Source organism: Opisthocomus hoazin, chromosome 8, assembly GCF_030867145.1.
Source record: "Opisthocomus hoazin isolate bOpiHoa1 chromosome 8, bOpiHoa1.hap1, whole genome shotgun sequence".
Taxonomy (NCBI): Eukaryota; Metazoa; Chordata; class Aves; order Opisthocomiformes; family Opisthocomidae; genus Opisthocomus; species Opisthocomus hoazin.
Genome location: NC_134421.1, coordinates 43,744,492 through 43,772,455, shown reverse-complemented (window position 1 = coordinate 43,772,455; position 27,964 = coordinate 43,744,492). Strand labels below are relative to the sequence as shown.

General features: G+C 40.1%; 2 protein-coding genes across 3 annotated transcripts in view; both read left to right on the top strand.

Annotated features, from left to right (window-relative positions):
- Positions 1–3,737, top strand: part of SAMTOR (S-adenosylmethionine sensor upstream of mTORC1) — a 37,774-nt gene extending 34,037 nt beyond the window's left edge. Inside the window, exon 5 of the mRNA XM_075429113.1 lies at positions 368–3,737. Coding sequence (XP_075285228.1) covers positions 368–997 — 630 coding nt within the window. The 3' untranslated portion in view covers positions 998–3,737. The remainder of the gene's footprint in view (positions 1–367) is intronic.
- A 1,961-nt stretch (positions 3,738–5,698) lies between these two features.
- The window catches only part of TMEM168 (transmembrane protein 168), a 28,530-nt gene continuing 6,264 nt past the window's right edge, over positions 5,699–27,964 (top strand). The window contains exons 1-4 of one of the 2 annotated variants that reach the window (XM_075428925.1): positions 5,699–5,761; positions 9,834–11,101; positions 22,729–22,871; positions 25,024–25,298. In XM_075428925.1, coding sequence (XP_075285040.1) covers positions 9,965–11,101; positions 22,729–22,871; positions 25,024–25,298 — 1,555 coding nt within the window. In that variant the 5' untranslated portion in view covers positions 5,699–5,761; positions 9,834–9,964. The remainder of the gene's footprint in view (positions 5,762–9,833; positions 11,102–22,728; positions 22,872–25,023; positions 25,299–27,964) is intronic. The other variant, XM_075428926.1, reaches the window with a different exon arrangement.

The window sequence follows — 27,964 nt, the reverse complement described above, 5'->3', positions numbered from 1 at the left end:
AAGCAAAAACAATGTAGGGTTATCTGAGCTGTTCTTAAGTCATTTGTGAGATAGTTGATTTGATCCGTCATCCTATTTGGGCTAAATTTCTATTTATTTATTTACTTAAAATTAACAGTTCTCCGCTATCAAATCTCTAGTAAAGTACTGCACATCTAAAATCTTACTTTGCAACTGTGAACGCTAACAGTATGCACTGAATTGTTACTGTAGATTGATTTAATAGCAAGAGGAATGTTCAGCAGGCTTGACATTTCCTCAGGGAAGTGGAGAGATTATCATTGAGTTTCTGTGGGTATGGATCGTATTTGCTCTTTACACTAACCTTGGTATTTGTTCAGTTTTCTGTTTTTTCCTGTTCCACCAGAGCGTCTACAAATGTGACTTCCTAAATCTTCAAATTCAGCAACCTCTCCAGCTGGCACAAGATGCTATAGATGCCTTCCTTAGGCAACTGAAAAATCCCATTGATTCTCTGCCAGGAGAACTGTTCCACGTTGTCGTTTTCTCACTCCTCCTTTCTTACTTTCCATCACCCTATCAACGATGGATATGCTGCAAGAAGGCACACGAACTTCTCGTATTGAATGGATTACTGCTTGTAATAACTCCTGATTCATCTCACCAGAATCGCCGGGCTATGATGATGAAAAGCTGGAAAATTGCCATAGAGTCCTTGGGTTTTAAACGCTTCAAGTATTCCAAGTTTTCTCACATGCACCTGATGGCATTTAGGAAAACTTCCCTGCAAACAACAAGTGACTTAGTTAGCAGGAACTACCCAGGAATGCTGTATATCCCACAGGATTTCAACAGCATAGAGGAGGAGGAGTATTCCAACACTTCCTGCTATGTTCGATCAGACACAGAAGATGAACAGCTAGCTTACGGTTTTATGGAGCTACCTGATGCTCCTTACGACTCGGACTCTGGAGAAAGCCAGTCTAGTTCAATTCCTTTCTATGAGCTAGAAGATCCTATATTGCTTCTAAGTTAATGTATTTGTTGAAAGGCCCTTTCAGTCAAACCTCTTGCTTAACTAATTTTGCTATACTAACATGGGCTCAACACACAAAAATGGTTTGCATAAAGAAAATGCAAAGGTTTACAGAGTTTGCTATTTTTTTCTACTTTTGAATTTTAAGATTTATTCTTGTATGAAGGTGAAAAAATACAAGTTTTATGCAAATGACTCATGTCATAGCATAAATTGCTGTTACTTTCTTTAGATTTGTATCACTAATTTTTTTTTCCAGAAAGGTACCATTCTTTTCTTTAGTGCTGTGAAGTGTGAATTCTATTTAATTTGCTAAATGTTGTTTCAATATTTTAACTCAATGTGGTTGAGCTTAAGGCACTGGAGTTGGTGGGCTTCTGAGAAGTATATGTAGGAAGAAATAATTTGCACTTTAATTAAATGTGCAGATAGGTTAAGACACTTGGTTATACACGTCCCTTCTTAATTATGGAACAAAACTTTCTTCAAAAATTTGTTTCACTCTGGTTAAGCCTGGGCTGGAGAAACTATAGTACTTGCACATTTGATTTTACGTTTATTGCAGCCCTCTTGAGATAACACCAAATCAAGATCAACACCAAAACACTGGAATATATTCATTCATAGTTACACACACTGTGTAATTTCATTGCATAAATAGTTGTTAGACATGAGATTGATGAAGAGGTTATCCCCCCCAGAGGAGTATGGTACGTCTAGACAATTATGTTTCACTTCAAAGCTGGAACATGGTTTTGAAATTTTATGAGTGTACAAGCACTAACATATATCAGTATTTCCCCAGTGATGGTGTTCTGTATTCTCTTCAAACTGTGTTTTTTGGGGACAGGGTGGGTTTTGTCATGTTTTAAAGTAAATTATTTATGCATTTTAAAAAGAAACAACTTTAATTGTCCTTATTTGTAGACTCCGAAGTTATACGGTAACTACACACCCATTTTGTAAAAAGGAACATAATTATACAAGTTTTTCAAGGATACACATATTTGCACAAAGACATGTATTCAGACCACACAAGTGAAGTTAAGATACACTATTCGTTGCTTATTTGGACCCAAAAATCTTCTGCTTAGTTGAATAAAAGCTCCATAGCTGTCTGAAAACCGGTCTGCACTGCAAAGAAATGGAACAGAAGTGGTTTACATCTGTGATGTTTTTTAATTTGTGTAATAAATTTCTGAGTTTTTGCAGGAAAAAACAATTCAGTGGTAAAACCAGAGGATTCAATATTGGTTTTGCTAAGATTTCCCTCGATTTAAAAATGATGGCCAGAATTTTCGGATTTGAATGTTAGGCTGTTAGATCTATATGTAAGTGCCTAATAATAAATGATTTCAACTAGGTGCTACATCATGGTTTTAAGACTGACTTCGGCAACATGGTAGAAAATACTAATATATGGTTTCACAGGTGGTTGTGATGAAATACACCTTACACCATATTAACCTACCATGTTGTACCAGATAAACTGAAGTTGTGGTGTGGATTTTGCAATGGTTGCTACAAAAATTAAACTTACTGCTTCCATCGAAGTTTTGCACTGAAACTGTCACAGTTTGACCTACCTGTTTTACTTTTGTACTGTTTCATACAAAGAGTCATCCCGCATTGGTCCTGCTTACACTGAAACATGAACTGGACTCCAATGCTTTATTCTTTAATGTAAGCTTTTTGTGTCTCTCTTCTTAAATTTAAAGCATCCCCTAATACCTGAATCAAACTGGTTATATACAAACAAAAAATTATATTCTAATGTGTTATAAAAAAAGTTGACATAGAAGTATCATAGTTTACTTTTTAAAATGTTTTTTACAGAGAATACTTCTCTAATGAAATAAACAATGGCTTCAAAGTCAGCTGTAAGTCAGTATTTGCATCTAATGCTTTACCACTTCACTTTCACTAAAATGTTCATCAGTCAAAGCCTTTCTTCTTCCCAGTTAACCACTGACTCCAGCAGTGCTCATGTTAAAGGTAAAATATTGGTGCTATAAATTCAGCTGTTTATGGAAACTTAATCTGTGCATAATTCAAAGTGTACCTAATGTTTTAACTGATACTCCTTTTAAAAAAAAAAAAAGTTATATACCAGCTAATATATATGTTGGCATTGGTTACTATAGATTGGTTTGGGATTCATATAAAAAAGCGATTCAGACCAATATTTATCCCCTCAAAATAGTTTAAAATATTAACATTTAGAATTTAAGCCTTTTTGGCAGGTTGGTGACACCATTGTATTTGTGGTTTAGGGACCTGAGATTCATAACGGCTTGGTTTTCTTGCTGCTCATTCTAAATACCTGAAGTGTTTTTTTGTTGTTTTTTGTGATGGAGAAGGAAAGTGGGATTTACATAAATACTTATACCTCCCTGAATAACAGAATGGTGATTTCAGGAGCTGTTGAATATTTGGCTCTGTTGCAAGAACAGCGTTTCTAGGTTATGAAATATTTGAAGATTGTGACTGCGGAAGAGATCTGTCATTCTTAAGATACTGGAGAGGAAAAGGAAAAAAATGTGTATTTGTATTTCTTTTGTCTTTATGTCACTACTTTTTGTGAACAAAGCACATTTATTAAAAAAAAAACAAACTGAAAATCTTTTTAAAAATTGTTTCTTTGGGATGGAGATGATGTCCTTTCTTCCTGTGCAGTCGGTTTATGCTGAAAACTAGTGAAATCAATGCATAGTTATTTTCCGTATTGTCAAGAAAATAGTTGTTGGGTTATTTTATAAACAACTGAATTATAGTAAAGATGTTAAATTTGGTGCTTCAGTTTTAGCTTCTACATCTCAGTTGGGGTCTTTGCTTTACAGAAGCGTTTTGGAGTTTCTCCAGTTGATGCTGTATCGTGTTTCTTTGCCTGCCCGCTCTAGGATGCGACCACTTTCTAAGGCAGTTCCTCTCTTCTCTCTCTAGATGTTCTTAATTCTTCCTTTTATCTCCTTGAAATATCTTTGCAGCACCCATTGTATGTTGGCCCTTTGAGGTCATTGCTGTATTTTTCTACCTGGTAATTCTGAGTACTGGAGGTGTTGGGAAAGGATAGCAATGGGAAAAAAACTCAAAAAACCTGAAAATGCAGGGCTCCTACTCAGATCCAGATTCTAAGAAAATGAGACTTCAGCAGAACTGAAGCGTGTCCCTAGCACTGCAGAGCCTAGCTGGTACATTCTGGGCTCTTCCTTGACAGTGAAGATCAGAAAACGTGATGTCACAGCTGTCCTGTATTGCGTCCTGCAGAATCTTGCTGTCCCTTTCTGCTTCAAGGAGACTTGCTGGCTTGCCTTTAAAAATGTGATCTTTCGAAGTCTCTTTAATCGTGCCTCCATGACCCAGCGGCATATCTTTTTTTGATTCCTTGCAATTGGGATATGTATATATTCAGGTTTTCTGCTCCCATTTCCTTGTTTCTTCATTTTTCCTCAGTTCATTGTTTTTGTACCTATAGAACAGGAAGACTTTATTTTTTTTTTTTTAAAGAAGGGTTGCATTTCCCAGACTTGCACAGAAATTTGGTTGGGTTTTTTTACTTTTAAAATAAAATCTTCTCCAAGAAGCTGAACAAATAGTTGCTTGAAGAGTATTCCTAAATCACAATTGGACAGGTATAGCCCCATGGATGACACTTGGTTGGTGCTGGTAACGCGCCTGAAGCAGGTGACGTTTACTAAGCAACTGACATTTCTACTGTTCTGCTTGTTAAAGGAAAACCTTTTAGTAGTGTGATATTTGGTTTTTCGGTGGTATTTTTGTTTTGTTTGGGGTTTTTTTACCCCATGTAACTTTTAGGCTTGTTGGCCCAGTTTTATTTAAAATTAGAAGAGGGGCAAGGGTTTTAGAGATGACCAAGGCTCTTGTGAATCAGCTGTCTGAGTAACTGAGGGAGGAATGACAGACTGTCAAAGTTCAGCTGTCTGGGTGTCCAGCTGCTGCCAATGAGCGCCAGTGATCACTGACTGAAGGGATGCAGGGGAGGGCTGTGGTGAGGGGATTACAGAACCCAGGAGGTAATCAGCAGCAGGCCAGCCCTCACAGTTCCAAAAGCCCCCGCGCAGCAGCTGCCCCAACTTGCTCCAAGTCCAGCCGCCCTTGTTTTGCCCAAGCAGCAGAGCTGTTGAGATCCAGAAGCTTCCCGCTCTTGCCCACCTGCCTGCAAGCACCAAGTCCAACCACGCGTTTCTAGCACGAAGCGGCGCGAAGCCCTGATGGTCAGGGCACTCTGCGTTCCAATCTGGGACGCCAGCGTGGTGAAAGCCGTTGCTGGGGAAGCACCAGTCCCCCCGCGACCCGAGTCCTCTCCCCGAGGGTGGCTCCGGCCTGCAAGCGATGGGAAGGGCGGCAGCGGGGTCATGCCGGCACAGCCTTCCCTCTTCTCTGCCCTAGAAGACCAGCTGGCCGTCCTCATAGGCTTGGACTGTTTTTTTCCCTTCTCCCAGCCTATTAACCTTGCATTTTTTTGCGCGTGGAGGGGAGAACGCGTGGTCACTCGTGCCTGTCACCCAGACGTTACTGAATTCGGCACACACAGTGTTTGTTAAGAAACCCCTGCTTTCTGCTGAGCGCAGGCGCCTGGCCTGGCCTCCGCGGCAAGCCGGGCCCCGGCCCTCGCCGCCCGGGCGGCCGCGGCGGGGTTTGAGCCTTGGCGCGGCCCGTAGCCGGGCCGCCGCACTCGGGCTCAACATGGCGGCGGCGGCGGCGGCGCTTGGGGGGCGGGAAGTTTCCGGGACGCCTGTCGAGGTGAGCGCGGGCCGGGGCCGGCTGCCACGGGCGGGGGGCGCGGCGGGGGCCGGCGGCCCCGTGGGGCTCGGGCCGGGCTGGCCGCGGCGAGGCGGGGGCCCGGACGGCTTGGGAGGGACGCGGGTTCCCCGGGCAGGCCCAGGCGCTGGCGGGGCGGGGGCCCGTCCGCACGGAGCGGCTTCCCGGGGCGGCAGCTGGCAGTGAGCGGGGACGAGTGCCGCCGGTGAGCTCCCCTGGGCGGGCCGGCCCGGCAGTGGGCCCCTCGGCCGGCTGCTCTGCCTGCGGCCGGCAATGGGAGCCCGCCGGGCGGGCTCGGCGTTGGCGTCTGGAAACTAATGGGGCCGTTCGTCGGAGGCTCCTGCCTGCTGTGTTAACGTGTTATCTAAACATGAGGTTTTGTTTAAAAAATGTCTGGTAGGGTTGCTTATTTCTTAAAAAGAAATGCAGTAAATTGGAAAAATAAAACTGATGGAAAACGGGTCTGGCCCTTTAGATAGGCCTCACCTGGGCATGAGATCAGCCGCAGTTAAACTGTTGGGCCCGTCGTTGGGTTTGGGTTCCTTTTTTCTCCTTTCTTAGGCAGTTTATGTAAAAACTGCTTTGGGAATGCCATTCCTTTACATACAGGAAAGCTCTCGGGTAGTTTAGTCTCTAAATCTCTACTTAGATTCCAGGTTTTGCTTGAAATTGGGTTTGCGAAAGTTGACGGGTATTTAAAAGTGGGTGTATGCACGCTGCTTGTTTGGGATATAAATGGGGTGTGCTCGGGTGTTGCAACCTGAAACATTAAGGGTGTTGGTTTGAAAAACAAGTACAGCACTGTCCCTCTGACTTTGAGCACTCTGTCTAAACAGTCAAAATCTTAGCAGAAATGAGTAACAAACAGCTATGTTTTAAATAATAAATGAGATATTGAAATTTCTCATTAAAATTGTCTGAGTTGCTCGGCTACATTTATTTGGTAATACCTGCGTGATGGGAGACATTAATCATGAAAACGCTGCCTTTTTCCTCTTTTCCCCAAAAAGCCGACCGTGTCTTTTAGTTAGAAAAAGACTAAGAATGTGGTTTAGTAGTACACCGTTTTGCTAATTGGCGAGAAGATCAGGAAGAGGAGGTTTGCATTCCCCACCCTAGCTGTCATTTTGGGAGCGCTTCGTGCTTACGTCCCCCCACCCCGGCACCGGTGCAGCAGGTGGGAACGGCAGCGGAGGAGCTTCTCTGTCATGTTTCTCACGACATGATGGCAGCGAAACTTTGCTTGGCACGAGCTGAACCAGAGAAGTTTTCTGTCAGAGTGGCTGCTTGCCTGCAAGGGAGTTGGCTAGTGGAACGATCCCACCAGAGAATAATTTAGCAACAGTGGCAAAATTTTCAGCCGGGCGTTAGGCGGGAGCTTCCAGCCAGCCTGCTGACTTCATGAGGCTGTTGTCCAAGGGCAGACGTACAGTGTTAGCCTCTGGGCTGGGAGGGGTTCCAGACGGGCTTGGCAATCAAGATAACGAGACAGGATGGCAGAGGCACCTTGGCATAGCAGTAGCCATGCGGCAGTGCTGTGGGTTGGAAGGAGATGTGAAATCATACCTCAGTACTCAATAGCCTTAAAGGTCTGCTCCAACTCTATGATTCTGTTCATGGCTTGATCAAGAGATAGCTCTAGGGGGAAGGGCAAGTGTAGGAGCTGAAATAAATGGCTCCAGTCATCTGTAAAGCGAATGTGGATTGTAGTACGTGAAGCAGTGAGACTGTGGACAGTGCTATGATACCCAATATATGGCGACAGGGAAGATGACAGCTGACTTTGGGCTGTGCTGTCTGTAAGAAGCAACAACCAAAGAAAGGTTGAGAGGAACAGTAAGTATATTACTGAGCGAGGGGAGAAATACTATGAGATCTTAGCACCCAGGCAACTCAGAATTAAATTTATATCTATAAAACAGTAATAATAAAGAGTACTATGAAAATGCACAGTTGAAATCCAAACAATCAACGGTGTCATGTAATAACCATTTACTGTAAGTATATGGTACGTATTGTGTTTCAGTTAAACAGATTTTTAGTGCACAGTTCTTTCCAAAGTAGTATCTGCAGTGTTGTTAGGTGTTTAACATAATTTGGAAATACGTTATCAAACTTAATTTAAACAATACGATTTCTTAGGCCTAGTTTGTCTCTACACCAATTACTTAAGCTGGTTTTACACTGGGTGTCAGTCTAAAAAGTAAGCTAAAGCTTATGGACAGATTAGTCAGTTCGCTTTTTATTTTGTTATTCATTGGTTTAAAAAGTGGGAGTCTAAAAATCAAGAGAGAAGAAAGTCTAAGCTCTCAGTTTCAGTCAAGGTGTCCTTTCATATTTCTCCCAGCATTATAAGTGAAAGCAGTGAGCGATAACCTAGCGCTGCATGTTCTTGGCACACTGGCTGCTCTCTGATACCATTAACTCATCAGAAGTCTCTGCAAGATGGGCAATTAGGTAATTACTGCAAAAATTACAGAGGCTACATTTGAGTCTCCTTACTTGTTGAGGACTCTTCCCCTAACCTGTATAATCATAATCTTAGATCAACTTTTCATTAATAACTTTAAAACCAAAAATTATACATAAGTATAAATACTACACAGGATTTCTGTAAGTTTTAAGTAAGGGAATTTGGACAGCTGGTTGTTCTGGGACTGTGTGATTTGTGACACTTAAGAAAATCGGAGACAAAAAAATATTGATACTGATTTTCTTATTTCTGTATTTTCTTGTGATCAATCTGTTGTTTTCTGCCTTACTTTCTCTGGAGCTATAGGATCTGTTTTATTTGTTAGTGACTCCTGAGTTAGAGTTTCTAGGCACAAAAGGATCAAAAATCAGAAGTACATTTGGTTCTCTACTTGCAGTTTCACAGAAAGCTGCTTCTCTGAGTAATTATTGTCAATTTGTCACAACACATTTTGTGTAGAGAGAATGGTTGTGACTTCAAAGTAAAAACCTTTTTTACGTTTAACTAGAGAGCTCTTAACTATGCCTCTGACAACTTTGTAGAAACGTATATAAATACAGTGAAATTGAGATTTTAATGGAAATAGAATTTCCTCAATAACTTTTTTCCTAATTGTAGCAATTAGTAGTATCATTTATGTGTAAAGTCTGTAAGATTAAACACCAATAGGATTACAGTGGTCCTCACGTGTCAAGACTGAGTTCAGACCAGGAAGAAGCTTATCCCGTAAAATAGTAAAGATCTCCAGGGAAATCTGCCTAGCCACGTTTTTGTACAAATTTCCCCTAAAAATACCGCTCTCTGTTCCTATACTATATTAAAAAGAAAAGCATGTCGGTTAAATGGATGTGGGTAGGACGTGCCTACATTCTAAATATAATATTTATCTCAGTCATTTTGTTGGGTTTTTTTTTGTGGGGGGAAGAAGTGGCTGAGAGGGGTTATAATGAAGGCTTTATTTCTATATTAAGAAAAATCTCTGAAAATGTTGCCAGATCAGTTGATACATCTGTGTGTCCACTCCCCATCTGTGAAATGGAGATAATGATAATATCCTTTTTCATTATCTACTGCCAGTTAAGCTCGTTAACAGATTATGAAGTTCTTTTTGTAAATCCTGTACCTATTTGACTACTAAAAAGAAGTCTTGCAAAGCATACGGAAAAGGTTTACTATGAAGTGAGAACTTACCAGATGTAACAATGAAGCAAAACAGTGTTTTAAAACAATATTAAACTATTATAGAAAGTAATGGATATCATAGGAATATTTTAGATACCCGTAGATAGCTAATATAGATACCTAGTGGATGGGTTTTGTGGATAAACAGCACAATCCAGGTTTGGTTTACCATTTCCTCTTATTCAAATTATGAAATAAGATTTATTGAGATCCCAGTTTATATTGGCTTTAATAAGGACTCCAATTTGAATGATCTTTAACAACACACTTGATTGGTCTTTGTTATGTGTTTTTTAATTTAGATGTTAAACTCCTTGGTGGGAGGGAATGTGTCATTTTATGCTGTATATCATGTCAAGGAATTATTTGCCACTAAAACTTTTTGAATTCTTCTTCCAGGACTTCAGTGATTCTAGACCGCTGTTACTGAAATGATATTAACAGAAGGCGGCGATTGCATTGTGTTTGTTGGATGAAACCCACATATTTACTACCAGTGGAGTGGGTGAAACCCCCTAACTGCAGTTTACATGTGTAGGTCACTGCGTTACTGTGTTAGTCATTGCCTCTATGCAGCAATGACAAGGCTAGAAGAAGTGAACAGAGAAGTGAACATGCACTCATCAGTCAGATACCTTGGCTATCTTGCCAGAATCAACCTGCTGGTTGCCATTTGCATGGGCCTTTATGTCAGATGGGAAAAAACTGCGGATGCACTGATTTTGGTAATATTTATTCTGGGGCTTTTTGTTCTTGGAATTGCCAGCATACTGTACTACTATTTTTCAATGGAAACAGCAAGTCTGAGTCTCTCCAATCTTTGGTTTGGTTTTTTGCTTGGCCTTCTCTGTTTTCTTAATAATTCTGCCTTCAAAACAGATGTGAAAGAAGAAGCTACTAAGTATTTGCTCCTTTCTGCCATTGTTTTAAGGATATTGTGTGCTTTGGTTGAGAGGATTTGTGGTTGTATCCATCATCGACCGACTCTGCTGACAACAGTTGAATTTTTGGAACTAGTTGGGTTTGCAATTGCCAGCACAACTATGCTGGTAGAAAAATCTGTGAGTATTATTCTGTTGGTCATGGCTTTGGCCATGTTGATTATTGACTTACGTATGAAGTCTTTTTTGGCAATTCCAAATTTGGCAATTTTTGGAGCCATTGCTTCCTTACTCTTTTTTCCATCGCTGCAAATCCCCACAAACCCATTTGCCTTGGCGTGTTTCTTCAGCTGCCTGATTTCAGATCCCCTTCTCGACGTTTACTTCAGTGGACTTTCAGTTACTGAACGATGGAAGCCCTACTTGTACCGTGGTAAAATTTGCCGAAGGCTTTCTGTCATCTCAGTTGGAGCCGTTGAACTAATCTTTTTCATTCTTGCAGCCTTTAAACTACGTGATTTGGATCTCTGGTATTTTGTGATACCTGGTTTTTCTATTTTTGGAATTTTCTGGATGATCTGTCATGTGATTTTTTTTATAACACTTTGGGGATTTCACACGAAACTAAATGACTGTCACAAGGTATACTATACCCACCGTGCAGAAAACAACAGCCTTGACAGAGTGATGGCATCTAAAGGAATGCGTCACTTCTGTTTGATTTCGGAACAGCTAGTATTTTTCAGCCTTGTTGCGACTGCTGTTTTGGGGACCGTTTCTTGGCAGGTAAATAACAGTGTCTTTATCTTAATTTCCCTCTTGAGAATGCTTGTGAGATTTGTTGGCTTCTTAAAATTCCTGTGACATTTGATAGTGTGCTGTCTCTCAGCAATTCAGGGTTTCCAATCTTTGGTTTCACCACCATGCTCTTCGAATTTAACACTTTGTGCTGCCTTGACTGCAGCCTTTTAAGGCAACTGGAGCATACCAGGATCTTTATATGGGCAGAATGGGAAGAATTAATGTTTCCAGGGCAAAAGAAGTGTGGACAGTATTTGAAGTTTACATACTTGCAAAATCATTTTGCTGTTGTATTCACTGTGCCATAAAATTTGTTTTCAAAGTAAATCAGTGTTGAACCCTAGTAATGCTCACTATGTTGAGAGCTTTTCTTATGGACTGTTTTAATTGAATCAAGGCAAATTCGTGTTTTAAGGATGTATTTTTCAATAGTTTGGCTTTGCATTTAACCATTAATGTGGAGTTAGAGCTCAGCTGATAAACTGGTAAATTGTTGATATAGCATGTGCTCCAAGTGTCTTATGTTCAAATCTTGTTATGCACCACAGGATATGTCCTCTGAAAGACTGGTTCTTAAAATCACACAACGTTATTTGACTTTTCATTCCATTTCTGAATTAAGGACATTGTCTTTTGTTTAGCAGAAAACATACCTTTCTCTCAACATGCTCGTTCGGTGCCCAAGTTAAAGTACATTGTGTGGTGTCACAGTTGGCAGAAGGGTGAAAAGAGAGCTTGGTGTCTGTTTTCTTTTTTAAGCTGATCTAAAAACCACTAACAATCTTTTGTGCCCATGCATCTCTTAAATGAATTATGTATATAATAATAAAAATGTATAAAAATAATACATTATTTATGTAAGATCCAGTTTACAGAAATGTTTCCATAGTGTTTCCAACACAAATTTCTGCCCATTTCTGCAGGTTAAATAACCTTGTAGATGAAAGGTGTTACAGAACTTGGTGGAAAAGGAAATTTACACTTATTTTGTGTGAGGTTTTGTGTGTTGGTTTTTTTTTGTTGGGTTTGGTTTTTGGGGTTTTTTTTGGTTGTGGTTGGGTTTGGGAGACAGAAACAACAGATGGGAGTTTCAGCATACTAATATTGCTGAATTCCATACTTTTTCTTCTGAGAATTACGTGATTTTGTCGAAGTGCAGATCTTTAATTTTTATACGCTAGATGACTGTTTTTCAGTGAGAGCAATTTTTTACCATCTCTATCAGATATTCTTACCAATTTCTTTATCCTTGCCATCCTCCTTTAACATCCTGACCCACATTAGTTAATAATTACGTAGTTTTAAAATTGCTGGGATGGAGTCACTCCACCTAGTTGCACCTACCAAAGCAGTCACAACACATCAAATGCGTGAGTTGTCCATACAGTCACTGTAGAGAGGTGGTTTCTTTTGGTGGAGCCCAGAGCCTGTCTGCATGGAGTTAACCACCAGCCTTTGATGGAATCTTCAAGGGAAGGGTGTTCTTGCCCCATGCATCTGCTTAAAGCCCACAGGACTCCTTCATTGCTGCCAGCTGTGTGTGTAAGCAAGGAGCAGTTTATTCATACCCCTCTTGTTATTTTTTTCTCTTCATGTTGAGTGATAATTGGCTGTAATTTTTTTCTGTCGCTGCCCCAGAATAACTGCAACTGTTATGTGTCTGATAACTCACTCCTTTCTAGTTCTGAAGAAGCGCTGTCATGCTGTGGAATGACTTGTGCAGGGCTGGTTGCAAGAAGCAAACTGGCAGTGCATCTGAATTCTTAATATTTGTTATTGGCTAATTTCAGTTTCTAGCATCCTGTGTGTAAAGAAGATAAGCTGTTGCTCATCACCTCCGTCTGATAGGTTATGTACTTGCTTATTCGGTGGGAGGAGGAGTAATTGTAGTGGCAAAACTGAAAGGCATCAGACCAGATACTTGTCAGGAAATTCAGTCTTTTATTATAATAATTTAGTTTTAGTAGATAATTACATTTACATTTCTTTTACTATGTTTATATTTCTTTCATCATGTATTTATGGTAATCAGTTAGATTAAGATTATGAATGCAGTTGTCTCCAACTAAAATAATTCCTCTTTCAGAAGATGTTGTGATGTTTCATTTGCAGATCACTGTGTCCATTTCATCTGTTGTCAGAAAATTAAATACTTTCTCAGAGCTGGCCAGAACATAATTTAATAAATGGATGTATCATTTATTATAGTGATAGCAGGAAACTGTGGCCTTTTCTGTATGTTTCTGGATAGTGTCAGATTTCAAAATAATTAGAAGTAAGAAGGCAGTGATGCATGAGCACACAATTTGCCTTCTTGCAGAGCATTTGTTTTTTTCCAGAGGTTTAAGGAAACTAGTATTTTTTCTTCTTTGTAGAGGAATTCAAGGCCTCAGGAATCTACTTGAGAATCCTTTGCTGGATTTTTGAGTCTACTGTTTCAGGAAGTCTAACATGCTCAACAGGAATGCAGCAAGCAAGCTTATCCACTGAATATATACTCTACTTATGGTGATTTGTATGTATTGTAACAGTTAAAGAGACAAATCAGACTGTTAGAGAAGACTTTTTGCCTGTCCTCTTTAAAAAGTAATAGTTATTGCTAAATACTTAGTGGGTTGGGATTTTGGGGTTTTGTTTGGGTTTGTTTTGTTTTTAAGAAAACTTTGCTGCAGAAAAAAGCTGGTGACGTAAGTATGTGGTAGAAAGAAATCTTAGGGCTGTGTTAGATGCCTTTCCCTGAAAACATCAGCTTAATGTTTATTAGTGGTCAAAAAAGCAAATTAAATCACAGAATCACAGAATGTTCGGGGTTGGAAGGGACCTCTGTGGGTCATCTAGTCCAACCCTCCTGCCGAAGCAGGGTCACCTACAGTAGGCTGCACAGGATCTTGTCCAGGCGGGTCCTGAGTATCTCCAGAGAAGGAGACTCCACAACCTCCCTGGGCAGCCTGTTCCAGTGCTCTGTCACCCGCAGAGGGAAGAAGTTCTTCCTCATGTTCAGACGGAACTTCCTGTGCTTCAGTTTGTGCGCATTGCCCCTTGTCCTGTCACTGGGCACGACTGAAAAGAGCTTGGCCCCATCCTCCTGACACCCACCCTTGAGATATTTGTAACCATTTATAAGGTCCCCTTGCAGCCTTCTCATCTTCAGGCTAAACAAGCCCAGCTCCCTCAGCCTGTCCTCGTAGGGGAGATGTTCAAGTCCCCTCACCATCCTCATAATTAGGAAAGGACTGGAGGTATCGTTATGCCACTGTATAAATCCATAGCTTCCATCTTTTGAGTAACTGTGCAATTCATACTTGCCATCCTGTAGGTCAGAAAACAAGGTTCAGAGCAGGGCGATGAAATTCGTTAGAGATGTGAAACAGTTTACGTGGAGGACATGAATAAACAAGGATGCTTCAGTCTGGAAAAGGGAAAATGAAGGGCAAATATGACGAACATTTAAAATATTATGTGTCACATGGAAGAGGCTAAACAGTAAGAGACAATGAATGATCAGTTCCAGTGCAAAAGTTCAGGAGAATCGGGTTGGCAAGAAGCAGGCTGGAGACAGACATTGCTCCTCATGCAGTGGTGAGTTAGCTCTGGGGCTGTTGTGTGTTGTGGCATGCTGTGTGTGCCGAGCGGTTGCAGAGGCTCAGGAGGAATTTGTTACAAGTTCACAGAAACAAATCCACTGGGGTTTACATGCTGTGTGGAAACCACGTCTGGCTTGGGAAGCGGTGGAGCCACCAGCGGTCGGAGAACTCAGGAAACATTCGTGCTCGGTCTGTCCTTACAGTCTTTCGTAGGCATCCAGTTGGCCTGCTGGGACGCAAGACATTCTTCTAGGTGAACCTTTGGTGCAGCCTAGTACAGCCACTCTTACATTCTTGTATTATGGCTTTTTTTAATGTAAATTTTCAACGTATTTTTTCCATACATTCTTAGGAATGCTAAGTATTCATCAGTCACCAGTTCCTGAAGATCTGTTTGCTCTTTTTAAAATTGTTTAAAACATTTTCATGTGCGTAAGATTAACAGTTTTCCGTCTTTGCAACTTCAGTTTGGGATTTGTGTAGCCATTTAGTAAGTGCTAACTATATTTGAAATCTGTTAAGTGTCACCTGGGAAGTGAAGCATTTTTTATTTATACCTTTCCTCACTCTGAAGATGTACTGAAAGCTTGCTTAATGATACTGCATTTGATAAGAGAGGTGGCTTGAAATCACTTAATGGTCTGCCATTTAACCTCCTGTATAATGAATAGAATTGGCTAAAAACCTAAACCTTGGAAAGGTACTTCCTAACAGTCAGCTGTAAATCATTAGGCATACCATGTAAAAAAAATCTAGCTCAGCTGTATGTATTAGGTTATAGCCAGAAATGGGGTGGTGGAGGGGAGGGGTTCTGTTTCATTGAAGTCTTTGTTACAGGCATATTATATATGCACTTTTAGTGTTTTTAATAACTGCCATATCTGTGCAATACTTTGATAACTGTGCAGTATCAAGTGCATGAAAGTTGAAGACCTAAAGAGACAGTTTTGTGCTAATTGGTGGCTAGAAGTATCCCATTTGATTAAAATTGCCAGAAAAATTTCAGATCTCCTTTTGTGGAAGGGCCTTTAAAGTGAGGTCAGGTAACTCACTCTTGCACAGACAGTAGTTTTGTGATTCATGCAGAACTGTTGAGGCTTGAAGTCCTGTTAGCCAAGGACCTCTCTTTAAGGGGAGCTCAGCCCTTGCAAATAGGCAAGGGTTGAAAATCTCTGTTCCTGGTGCTGCGATGTGCGCTTGGAAAGAACTGTGGCTCCTGAAAGCGAGCTTTAAATGTGAAGAGCAGAATCATCAGGACTGTCTGAAACTGGAGGATGAGCTCAGGGAGCACGAGAAGTATGAAAGTAAATTGTTAAATCTGGTTGCTTTCAAAAATGGAGTAACATCTCTTCAGTGGGGCATGTTTCAGCTGCCTGTGAGAAGAACAGCTGCTTTAGCTGGAATGGAAGGACACCTTGACTTGTCAGTAGGAATACATCGAAATTTTCCTTGCAATATCTGCAGGAGGTGTTCTGCACCTGTCTTTACATTTGTGTGAGTAATTTCAGTCAGATCAATAGACTCTTTAACTCCAACTTACTCATTTCAGCAATCACTCCTATGCCTGTCCATAATTAGGCTCTTGCATGGGACAAGATCCAGCAGAAGTCATGCAAACGTCTGGGGCATTACTTCTCTCGGAAGCCAATAAAATTATGAAAAATTTGTAGATGGTGGTCTTGCAATTTGCAAGCAAAGATCTTGGAAAGGTTTGGAGGAATGTTTTTCTCAGAAATTTAAAATCAGATTTTTTGAAGTGCTCTGTGCCAAGGTAACAGTACAATTTTTCTGAATTACTGGCCAAAGAGAATTTATTATCCCTGGAAGACCTGTATTTAATATTACCAAGAGAAAAATTAAGTATGTCAGAGACAGGTAAAGTAATGGAATGAAGTACTTGCAGTACATTATTCTTGGTTTTAGTGATTTTTATAGGTTAGTGCAGTAATAGTCTTCATGGTATACATGACTACTTGTACTTAGACAGTACTAGTGAACTCAGCTTATTCATGGAAGAAAAGTTAGTTTATGAGTCTTTTCTTGTTTTAGGGAGAGTTAGTGATTTTGTAGTTTTTATTGTGGTGTGGTTGGCTGCTGTTACTTCAAAGCTCAATTTACAGTGCGTTAATAACATTGAAGATGGTGACTTTTTTAACTTCTCTAAAAACAAGATTCTATTCTGAATAGTAAGAAGCTTTCTAAGTAACCTCTCTGTTTACCTGAACATACTTTTGTTAACATCACAGATTAAATAACTGTTTTGAATGCTAATCATATCCAGATATTCTGCTTCATCTTTCCCTACTTTTCTTTCTGACTTGTATTTTTAATCCAGTCCTCTTCAGCCCTTCCTTGTCCGGGTAAATGTTCCTCACATACGCACCCCCTGCTCCACAGTCTCCGCTGCACCCTCTCGTCTCTCTCCACATTTTCTCAAATAGCCCTGCCGCTCCTTCTTCCCCCCCCCCACCCCTTGTCTGTCCGGTCTGTTCCCCCCTGTCTTCTCCTTGGTCAGTTTTTCCCTCCTTGCCGTGTTCCCTTGCATACCTGTGCCTCACTGTTTCTTTATAAACTCATCTGAGTTTCTTCTGCAATAACATTATTCCCTTTCCCAACTGTTTCATCATCTCTTAAACTGAGTGCTAAATCCCCCTTGCTCACTGCTCACCATTTCTTCTCCAGCTCACCCACTACCCTGCTGCTGCTTGCCACCCCGCTTCCTCCCAGCAGCGGGTGCGCAGCCCTCCTTGGCACTCACCCACTCCGGCCCTGTCCTGACCGGACACCCACTTCCACCGTGGTGGCACACCTCACTGCTGTTCCCACTACTGCAGAGGCCTTCTTAATTCCAGAATTCAAATTTTTATATTTGAAAAACATCAGAAATCCATTTAGAGTGCTTTTAAATTGACAACCGCTTCTGGTTTTGCTGGGACAAATGCACGTAGGCTAAAGCGCAGGCTTTCCCGTGGTTAGAACAGGAGTCAGGGATGGGAAACACAACACATTAAATCTGTCTGCCAGTGAACATGATGACGGTTTTCTGCAAACTGTTTTCTAGACTTCCCCAGTGCTGTTTTAATAGAAGTAATGGATTGTTTATTGTTCTCCAGAGACTATTCTGTTATTCAATAATTTGTTGTAAGACTGTTTCCTCTGGTAGTTGATCTACATTGTAACTTTACAAATTTAGTCTTTAAGCTTCTTTTTACCTGTAATGTACGTATCTTGTTTTCATTTGGGATAAGCTATCCATCAAATATTTGTAGACTAGTTATCAAGTTATCCTTTTTCTCCTGAGCCGCCTTCTTCATGGAGCGTGTACTTTGCTTTTGCAGAATCACTGCAGAGGAGCTAAGCAGAACTGTTTGTTTTATATTTCCATATGTACGTCTGTGTGTGTATAAAAATAGTCAAATATTATTCAGCTTGCATAACAGAAAGCAAGGCAGAATTTATGCTTATAAATAAACAAAGACATCTTTGTAAGGCTCCTCAGTTGTTGGTCTGTTACGTACAATCCTGGGCAGCCTGCCCAAGGTGGCCCTGCTTGGGCGGGGGACTGGACCAGAGGATTTGCAGAGGCCCTTTCCAGCCTCAGCCATTCGGTGACTGTGTGATCATCTTGGTTGACATCTGTTTAGGAATTTATTTCTGTTTTAATCAGAAGAGCTTTTCTATAGGTCTTTGTAACTGGCTTCCAATTTAAACTAATGTTTTGTATTTTTTTTCTTCCTCCTTGTTATTTTTGTCCATAATGTATCAGTAATGCTCCATTGTTAAATGCAGTTCCAGAATTGTTCTACTTTCAACAGCAGTTTATTCCTTGGGACTGGGGATATCCTATCCACGATATAAAATTAAGTATCTTGGCTATAAAACATGTCTAAATTCTTCTGGTGTTCTAACAGAGTTACATTTAACAATAAAGTGTTGCTTGAAAAGCTGAAAAAAGTGGAAAGATAATACTACTAGCAAATCTCACCCAGCTTTTATTGTGTATCATTACAGTAGCCAGAGGCAAGAAGTGTGTTTTTTTAACTTTTCCACATTATTTGAAATGAGGTCACACTGTGTATTTCTTAAATATTCATCTAGAAGGAGAGACAAAGGCAAAAAACCCCAAAGACTAAGAGATAAAATGGCTTCTCACATTTTCCGTGGGATTGCCGAGATGGTCCCTGTCTTATGTTTGCGTTTTGAAGTGCCTGTCTGGAATCAATGGGCACTTAGAGTACAGGGATGTGCTGCAGGCTGACATTGCCAGGGCAGGCGAAAACAGAGTGAAAATGAGTTGAACAGATGAAAGAACAAAATCCCTTTCTGGCTCTGCCTATGCAGCCATGGCCATCTGCTCCATTAAGGACCAGTTATCAAATCTTGTGGACATAGTAAAGCACTGACAGTCTCCACCTGGCATCTTAGCTGCTATCTTAAAAGAACCACCTAGCTTCAGATTTACAGTAATTACTAACTTAATTAGGTATAATTTTTTCCTATTTCAAAATTTTATAGTTTAGGTATTTTAAAATGCCATCAGTCATTTTTTTTGCAGCACTGAATTTAAATACTTTATTATCTTACTAAAAAGCAGCTCTAAGCATCATGAATCATTCTTATGTTTGTTAGTAATGTAGTTATTCTAAATCAAAACTGCTGAAGAAGTGCTGACAGCAAGTGCCAGCATCTCTACGTTAGATAGATGCCTGTACATGTAAAACATCCGTACTAACAATACTTTCCTACTTAATAGTATAAGATGGCTACTAAATGAAGATAAAGTGAACCTTCACATGGAGCTGAGTTGATTCATAACACTGTAGAGCAGATTTCCCGTTCCTCTCTAATATTTAGTACAAACTTAAAGCAAGATACAGAGCAAGATGGATCGCTGAGATGATCCTCACAGTTTCTATGTAGGATCCTTATCTCACAAGTGAATTTTCTTGCCAATGTCTTCATATTAGTGGAAGTACTTTCAACAACTAAATGTAAATTTCTTTTTTACAAGTCACTCAGAAGTTTGGTAAGAACTATTAATCTTTCTGATGATCTCAAGTTGTGTTATTGCAGAACACTCTCTGGGCTTCGTAACTTGCATGTGTTTTAGGAGATTAAGGAAATGCAGGGAGTGTTTAGAACAACATGACATGTTGCAAGAGAACTTATACAATAAAAATATATAAAGTAATAATATAATAGCATTCTTTAGGATATTATGATAGCTGTAGTGTTCATGGGCAAGTGCAGTTTTTATTTTGTAGTCGTGTCTATGTATGTCATATTTGTATATGATGGAAAAGCTGAATTTGTCATATGTTCAGTGTTTCCAAGGTTTAGAAAATCCTTCAACTAACCAACCAGGAATAAGAAGCTTTTCATAGAATCGTAGAATGATTTGGGTTGGAAGGGACTTGTAAAGATCATCTAGTCTAACCCTCCAAAGACCCTGTTTCCAGACAAGCTCTTCAATTTCTGCACAATCTGAGTCTTGTGCTTTTTTGAACTTAAAGCAAATTATCCTTCTGGTATCTACAGTTGCAAAGGTAAGTCTCTGAATCTTGAAAGGCATTTAGCTAGAGCGCTCCACTATTTCATCAAAGTCTTGTATTTTACAAGCTTTCTATAGAACAAAAACTAAGCAAATCTTTGGAAGTTTTTATTGCTGCTGCTCCTCTTCATTTCCAGAGTGCATTTTAGAAACTGAGCAACAAAAACAGCAGTTTCTGCTCGTACATTTGGAATAAAAATTATATTGTCTTAGTTACAGGATTTTTCTTACTGACAATAAAAGCAGTTGAGGTTGCGCCATAATTGTTACACTGTTCTAAGCTTTCCTGTCCTCTGGTTGTTTCAGGTAGTTTTATGGATTTGGGGGAAATTATTCTGAAAATCTCTCTGACACAAAATGCAAGAATCACTATGTGAGTCCTTCTTGGCACTCCTCCTGAATACATTCCATCTGCTCGCTCATTGATCCTGACCCTCTGAGTGTAGGCAAGAGTGGGACAGGGAAAGGAATATATCTGGAATGATGTAAAGTACCTCCTGAGATGGCAAAGAAAATTACCTACATGAAAGTGATTGTGAATCTCCCATAATGTATGTGCGCGTCATAGGCACTTATTGGTCCTTGTAGCTTCGAATTATTAGCGCCAGAACGTCAAATTAGGTTATACCACATGAAATCAGATTGCAGTATTAAGATCAGCATTCTCACCTGTTGGTGGACTTGTTCTATCTGAAGTAGCTTTGCAGCTCCAATGTTAGCAAGTCAATGAGCATATGAGTTGCGCTTCTGGGATAAGGTGTGCAGGGCTGAGGGCAAGGAATGCTCTCTGTGGTTGTTCTGTAACATGACTTGATGTCTGCTCGGTGTCGTGTCCTCATGCCCTTGAGAGCTAGAAGCTAAATAAATAAACTTTTCATTTGTTATGAATTACGTAAAGCGTAGTAGTAGCTGGATATACTTTTATAGTGGTTTCAGATGTTGGAATTTGAGAAGAACACTATCAGTTAACAGTTACCCGTTATTTGAGAATAGTGCTATCAGTTCGTGATCACTTGATACCAGATTCTGGTATTTATTTATGGGTAGAAGTATTGCTGTCACCATTTCAAGGACACAGACGTGAAAATCCTCTATCAGAAGTAGAATGGGACACTTTTTAAAACCGGGACAGGTAGCAAACAGTATACGTCCTTAGGGCAGGCAGCACATTAGATGGGTAAAGCTGTTCTTTCAGACTAAGTCATGTGATAGTTATGTGTTTAAAACTGAATATAGTGGAGTTAAAGCCATGTGCCGACAAGAACTGAGTTGGTGTATGTGTAATTTTTTTCAGTGTAATTTGCTTTCCAAATTGTTAATAGCTTTGTGTATGTGTTAAGCTGAACTACCAATGCACATCAAATCACTGCATATTAAAAAAATAAGGCAATATCCAGATTTTAAAAAAAAGTTAGTATTGTAGATTTATGCAAAGAGGGTGAAAAAACGTAGATGTAGTCAGAGGCCGCAGGACTCTTCTCAAGACAGAAGTCCATAACTATGAATTTATTTCCTTTACTACATAACAGACATTAATAACTGTACCATGGATATTAAAGTTATTGGTTAATTATATATTATAATACTGTTTCTACCTTTCCTAAAGTATTTAATGCCTCATTAAACCCATTCACATCATATTAAAACAACTAAAACGAGTCTGTCTGTTCTGCTTCTCACTGACAGCTGGCATTTCAGAAATGCATTTTTATTTTACTAGTGCTAGTGGCTGAGAACCACTATCAGTGAGCGTAATCTTTCCCAAAACTGCTTGTTACCTACAAAACAGGAAAGCTCAGTTTAGGGTATTAGCTGTGTGAATGCTACAAATTCCTGTAGTGGACATCCCTTCTCATATGATATTTATGTAGCTCATGAAGAATTGTCTTTTTAATTGCAATAATGCTCATAAATGTTCTCACAAGTCGTCTTTTGTGTGGTACTTAGTATTCCACAAAGAATATTTTAAGAACTCTTGGCATTAAAAAGCAAGAATAGTTAGATCTATGTTTTAGTGGTGCAATATATTATGCTATCATCTGATGCTAGATATGTAATTTTCTGTGTTGTACTTTACTGATTAAGGCCTGATCCTGCAGATATTGACAGATATACTTATTTTATGCACGTAAATAGTTCTGTGGCATTTGATTTTCCTGCTTAAATGGGTGAAGCTAAGCCACGTTCAGGGCTTTTAAACCTAAGTCCTGTGCTGTTAGCGTTCTCAGATGCATTCCTTTCAGAAGAGTGATCCCTGCTTACCAGCCACCTTTTCCCCAAAACCCCCAAATTTGCCCTTCATTTGTCTTTAGAGTACTTCACCATGTAATATGTGGAAAAGCGTATATAGCTTATAATAACTTGCACGAGGATCCAATTATGTTTGATCAGACACAGGGAATTACTCATAAAACTGTAACTAACAGATAGGAAGGATTTTTTCATGCAATACCTAAATCTCTCTGTTTTCTTTTTAGCCAACCAATGGCATCTTCATGAGTGCATTTCTCATCGTTTTACCTCTGGAGTCCATGGCTCATGGGCTTTTCCATGAGCTGGGGAACTGCTTGGGAGGAACATGTGTTGGGTATGCTGTTGTGATTCCCACCAACTTTTGCAGGTATAGTTCCCGTGTGTTTCAACTTCACAGTAGTATAAGTGTACTGTTAGAGGCAATACAGTGCTGTTGCTTGCATTTTCCAATAATTACATACAAATTTAAATAATAGGCGGATTTTGCATTTTTCCTTTTCCTCACTTTCCAAAAAGAACGAGTAACTCCAACTGCACCTTTGTATATGTATTTAATTTGCTTTTAGAAAGCTAGTGAATGCTTTACACACCAGTCATGCACAGGCAGATTCCACAGTTTATATCTCATGCAAAGGAAGACTGGGGCATTTGACTGAGTGCAGATATTTTATAGCAGGAGATTTAATAAACCAAACAGATCATTTAAAATAATTCTAAATTCTATTAAATGAGGTGGTGTCTACATTGAAAGGACATTGACATTAGATTTGCGAGTGGACTACATGTCAGTTATTAGTATTGTGAATTTACAGCTGATTTTTGTTCCAGTATAAATGTTACCATATGAGAAACGCTTGGGAATGGGGGATTGTGCTATTATTATTTGCCCATTTGTGTGTTTTTCTTATAAACTTTCAACTTGCAAATGCTACTTTAGCCATATAGTTAAAACTGTGTGTACCCTTTTTTTTTGTAAACTCTGAACAAGAGCTATGCAAGTTATTTATTTGAGTTACAAGAGAAACAGAGTGGTAAGTTGAAATGAGAGGCTTAAAAATAGAACTGCCCAATCTATGAAAACTGCCCAGCTTGCAGTATGTGTAATGGATTCAGTGGATAGGGAAAAAATTAACAAGCAAAGAAGCAGAAGATAGTGTGCTGATCTTAGATCACTGTATCTTAAATAGTGTAAACTATGGTAAAAACAAATTTTCAGAGCTTGGTTCTACAGTCTTCAGCTGTGCACCGTTTTAAAAAAATCCACGTAGTCAATTACTGTTAGGGTAAATTTTCAAAGTTTACACGACAATAGAAATAAATTATTTTTGTTTCCATGGTAATAATTTAATTCTTTTGTTGTATTTTATTATTCTGGTTCTGGCAGTTCCCTCTAACTTCTGAGTGAATGAGTTACTCTTGAGCAACTGTATAGGACCTGACAGAACTAAACTTCCTTATTAACAAAGCTTGACTCTTTCAGTAATGGGCCCAGGCTTCACTTGCTGAGACGAACAGTAACGATGATGTATTCAATATAGCTGTAACAGTGGAACGTTAGCCTTCGTGAAGGCACTAGGCAGGTGAGGAGGTGCAAAATTGAATTAGCTGGATGAAAAAAGAAAGCAAGTGGCTTTACACACTGACTTGCAAACAAAATACCTGAAGAGTACATACATACAGAAATATATATATAAAAAACAGAAGTCATATTTTATATTTGTAGAGTAAGACCATCTCCATATTTTCATCCACAAAATCTGTCCGTTGCCCAGGGAACTCAGGGACTCTTTTGTTATATATGCATATTCATATATATATCTATACACACATACAATCTATATACATAGTTTGTTCCAAGTCTAGTTGGTAATTTTCTTAGAACTTTCATTTTCTAAGCGGTGAATACCATCATCTGAAACCTATTTCTTATGCTGAAAGATCAGCATCTGAGCAGCGCACACAAGAATTACTGTATTTGTGTGAGTATCATACTGAACAACAGCTAGTTTGGAACAGAGAAATGGATTCAAAACATCTGAGCAGAATGTGTACTTGAATTTCTTTTTAGTCTGTTACTGGAAACTAGTTTGCGTGATGTTTTGTGCAGACTAACACTCATTCTCCCCGCTCTTTCCAGTTGTGTGTGAACAAATGCCTGTCTGAACACAGGGCGCTCGCTGTGGCACTTAATGAAGTCATTGAAGCTCAGCATGTGCACATCACAGCTCCCCTCTCTCTCTCCCTCTGTCTCTCAGCTGCAGGAATAGCATGGGGTTGTGTAAGGACTACACTTCGAAGAGAAGAAGTGGGACAGAAGGGAGGGGAAATAGTGGTTCTCCACCCAAATACAGTATTTTGAATTGCTTATAAACTGTACATTTCAAGTCAATTTGAATTTAGAACAATGCTGCTTCATAGCAGAGAAAATATGCACAGGGAAAAACATCATGAATTGCTACAAGTCCACTAAGGATGAAAAAATTACAAATCATAATCATAGCTGTGTTTCTTCTCTTTAGTCCTGATGGCCAACCAACTCTTCTTCCACCTGAGCATGTACAAGAGTTAAATCTGAGGTCTACTGGCATGCTTAATGCCATCCAAAGATTTTTTGCGTATCACATGATTGAGACATATGGTTGCGACTACTCCACAAGCGGACTGACCTTTGATACCCTGCACTCCAAGATCAAGTCATTTCTTGAACTTCGGACAGCAGATGGACCCAGACATGATACCTACATTTTATATTACAGTGGTCACTCGCATGGCACTGGCGAATGGGCGCTGGCAGGTAACTGGTTTGGGGATTTTTTTTATTAATAGTCTTGGTACTGATAAACTTTCCAAATCAATTAATTTGTTCTTTGAAAAATCATACAATATTGCAGAACTTTGAAGTTTTGGTCACATTTATTATCTGATAGTCCAGAATGGCAGAGAACCAGCAGTCTTTGGAGAAGAGGTTGATACAAGCTTCTGGCAGGGAAGGGAGAAAGGAAAATGTAATAATATACAGAGCATGGCTATTAGGAGATTCAGGGGCTACAAGGAATCATCAAAATAGGCAAGGTAGCAGGCTGACAACCTCTGCTAGTGGAGGGAATAGAGAAATGCAGAAGCCCCTTTCATATGCAGTTAACTTGTTGTAAAGAAGCAGCTCCTTCCTTACCTTGCTTTGTATGACAGTCAGGTATGTTACTTTGGGAACTTCTATATCATTTTAGTATTTAGTCACTTTGATAAAAATCCTTTTGCAGCCAACTAATCTTACTCTTGTTCTCAAAATTGTCTAAATGTTGTTGACCCCAAATGTATGCTTACAAGTTTAAACATGATTTCATATTCCCCTTACAATTTAACAAGTGAACTTTAAAGATCACTTTTTTCCTCAGAAAAGTAAAGTGGAAATGACCCCCTCCTGCTCTAAAGACAGATCTGGCTGTATTTTGAGGAATATTTGCTCACTGTTCAGACTGATACCTTCTCATTCCCTGGACATGGCAGAATGAATTATAGCATTCTGTGTCACTGTGTCGGTTGGGCTGTCATGAAGGACTGCGTTCATGTCCTTAGGATGTGCTCTGTTTTTTTGTGAAAGATAGAATCAATAAAAGAAATAGGAGACATACAATCCACACTAGAAAAGCAGATCTTCAAACATAGAGCAAACCTTATATCGTGAAAACAGCTATGGTTTGCTGACATCTGGAGTTTGGGAGTCACTGTGGGCACAGTGTAGCCTCATGGGTAGAAACCCCTATGTAAAGGGCTGGTTTAATGCCTCGTCATGTGCTTGGCATAGACTTCACCGTTTCCCCTTCGCCCGTTTTTGATCTCTTTATAATGCACAGTCCTATCTCAACTGTGTTCTTTAGTAAACTTACTGACGTTTTCAAATCATTGGTAGGTTTAGCCTTGCTCTCTTGCTGTATGGGCTTCTGAGGTTGCTGTGTGCAACAAATGAGTCTTGTAGTAAATACACTGAAAAATTGCAACTTTTTTCCTTCCTGGGACAGAATTAATTCTCTTGGATAGCACTCTGCCTGCGAGCTCCTGGCTGTCTTTCAGCAGTCTCTCTTCAGAGGTACGTGCTCTTCAACAGGCGTTAGCTTTGCATGTGGTCGTGCTGAGGTGTTCCGGTGCAGGTCAGTTTTCACCTGGAGGCCATGTATCTGCTTTGGTACAACTCCACCCTGAACTGTTGGAACTGCTGAAGAGCAACGCGTATTCTTTCTCAAAGGCTTCATCTGTATCAGTGATTCAGAAAAGCTGCAGCGGCACTCTGAGCTTAGCAGAGTGATGTAATGCAGATACGCCAGAGTGGCTGGACGACTGCTCCGAGAATGGGGTGGTTTGTCTGTAAGAGTGGCTGCTGCCCTGGCAGGTGCTGAGTGTGTCCACGCATGATGTGGAGCAGGTGAGCAGCAGAACTCTACCTCCCACCCATGCGCCAGCTGGTAGCATAGACACGGTATACGTGGAGCCACATGTTGCTGCAGAAACTGGGCAGCTTCCAGCCCAGTCCTGCCTTATGTCTGGCCAGCCTGAACTGTGAGAGGGGAGCTCTGTTTGCCTGTTCAGGTGGCTGTAGCCTAAATTAAACTCTGTGTTCACTTTTAGGAAAAGGGACAATATCACTGTTAAAATGAAAAGAAAGTTTCTGTGCTTAAAGATAACAGTGTGTAAATGCAGTGGTGTTCAGCTTTCTCACAAAGCTCCTTTTCAGTTCTCTGTTGAAGCACATCTTCGGCTTCTTGGAGATACATATAGTCACATAAAGGAGAGGAACAGGCAGCTGTCACAAGTCTTGCATCATTTTTTGTGATTAATTTTAGGTAAATCATGGGTTGTAACCTGGCACTCCTTCCAGGTAGCACTAGTTCTGAATGTAACTTCAGGTGTAAACTGGAAAGATGAAGTGTAATTGTACCACATGTATTGAACAGTGGTGTTTTGTGACAGAAGGAACATTTGGTCATCAGCTCCAGTAATGCGTACTGTCCTTCAGCCTCTGGAGAGGATGAAGAGAGATGGCAACAAAGAAATACAACATTCCAATCGAACAGAAAAAGCAGTGTCTCACTGCCGGTTTATGCCATGATACGGCACAGCAGGAGCACTGCAGTCCTTGCTTTGTAATGACATCTTTTAAAGGGGGCTTACTGGACATATTAGTTCACTGGTGATGTTTCTCTGCTGTGGGAAGCTGAGATCTAACACAGTGGTGTTTTAAAGAAACTCTTAACTAGTCATGCATAAAGTATGAGCAGTCAGACGACCTGGGAGGTCATGTTCTCGGAGTGAAGGCAAAGGCAAGAGCTGGGCTAATGAAGCTTCGTCTCCGTTGCTGAAACTGTCAGCTTAACTGCCTGCGCAGCCTGCCAAGGAGCCCGCTGTGGACAGACGGATAGGTTTGTTAAACGGCTTGATGCCTAAATCTCGCACTGGCCGATGACT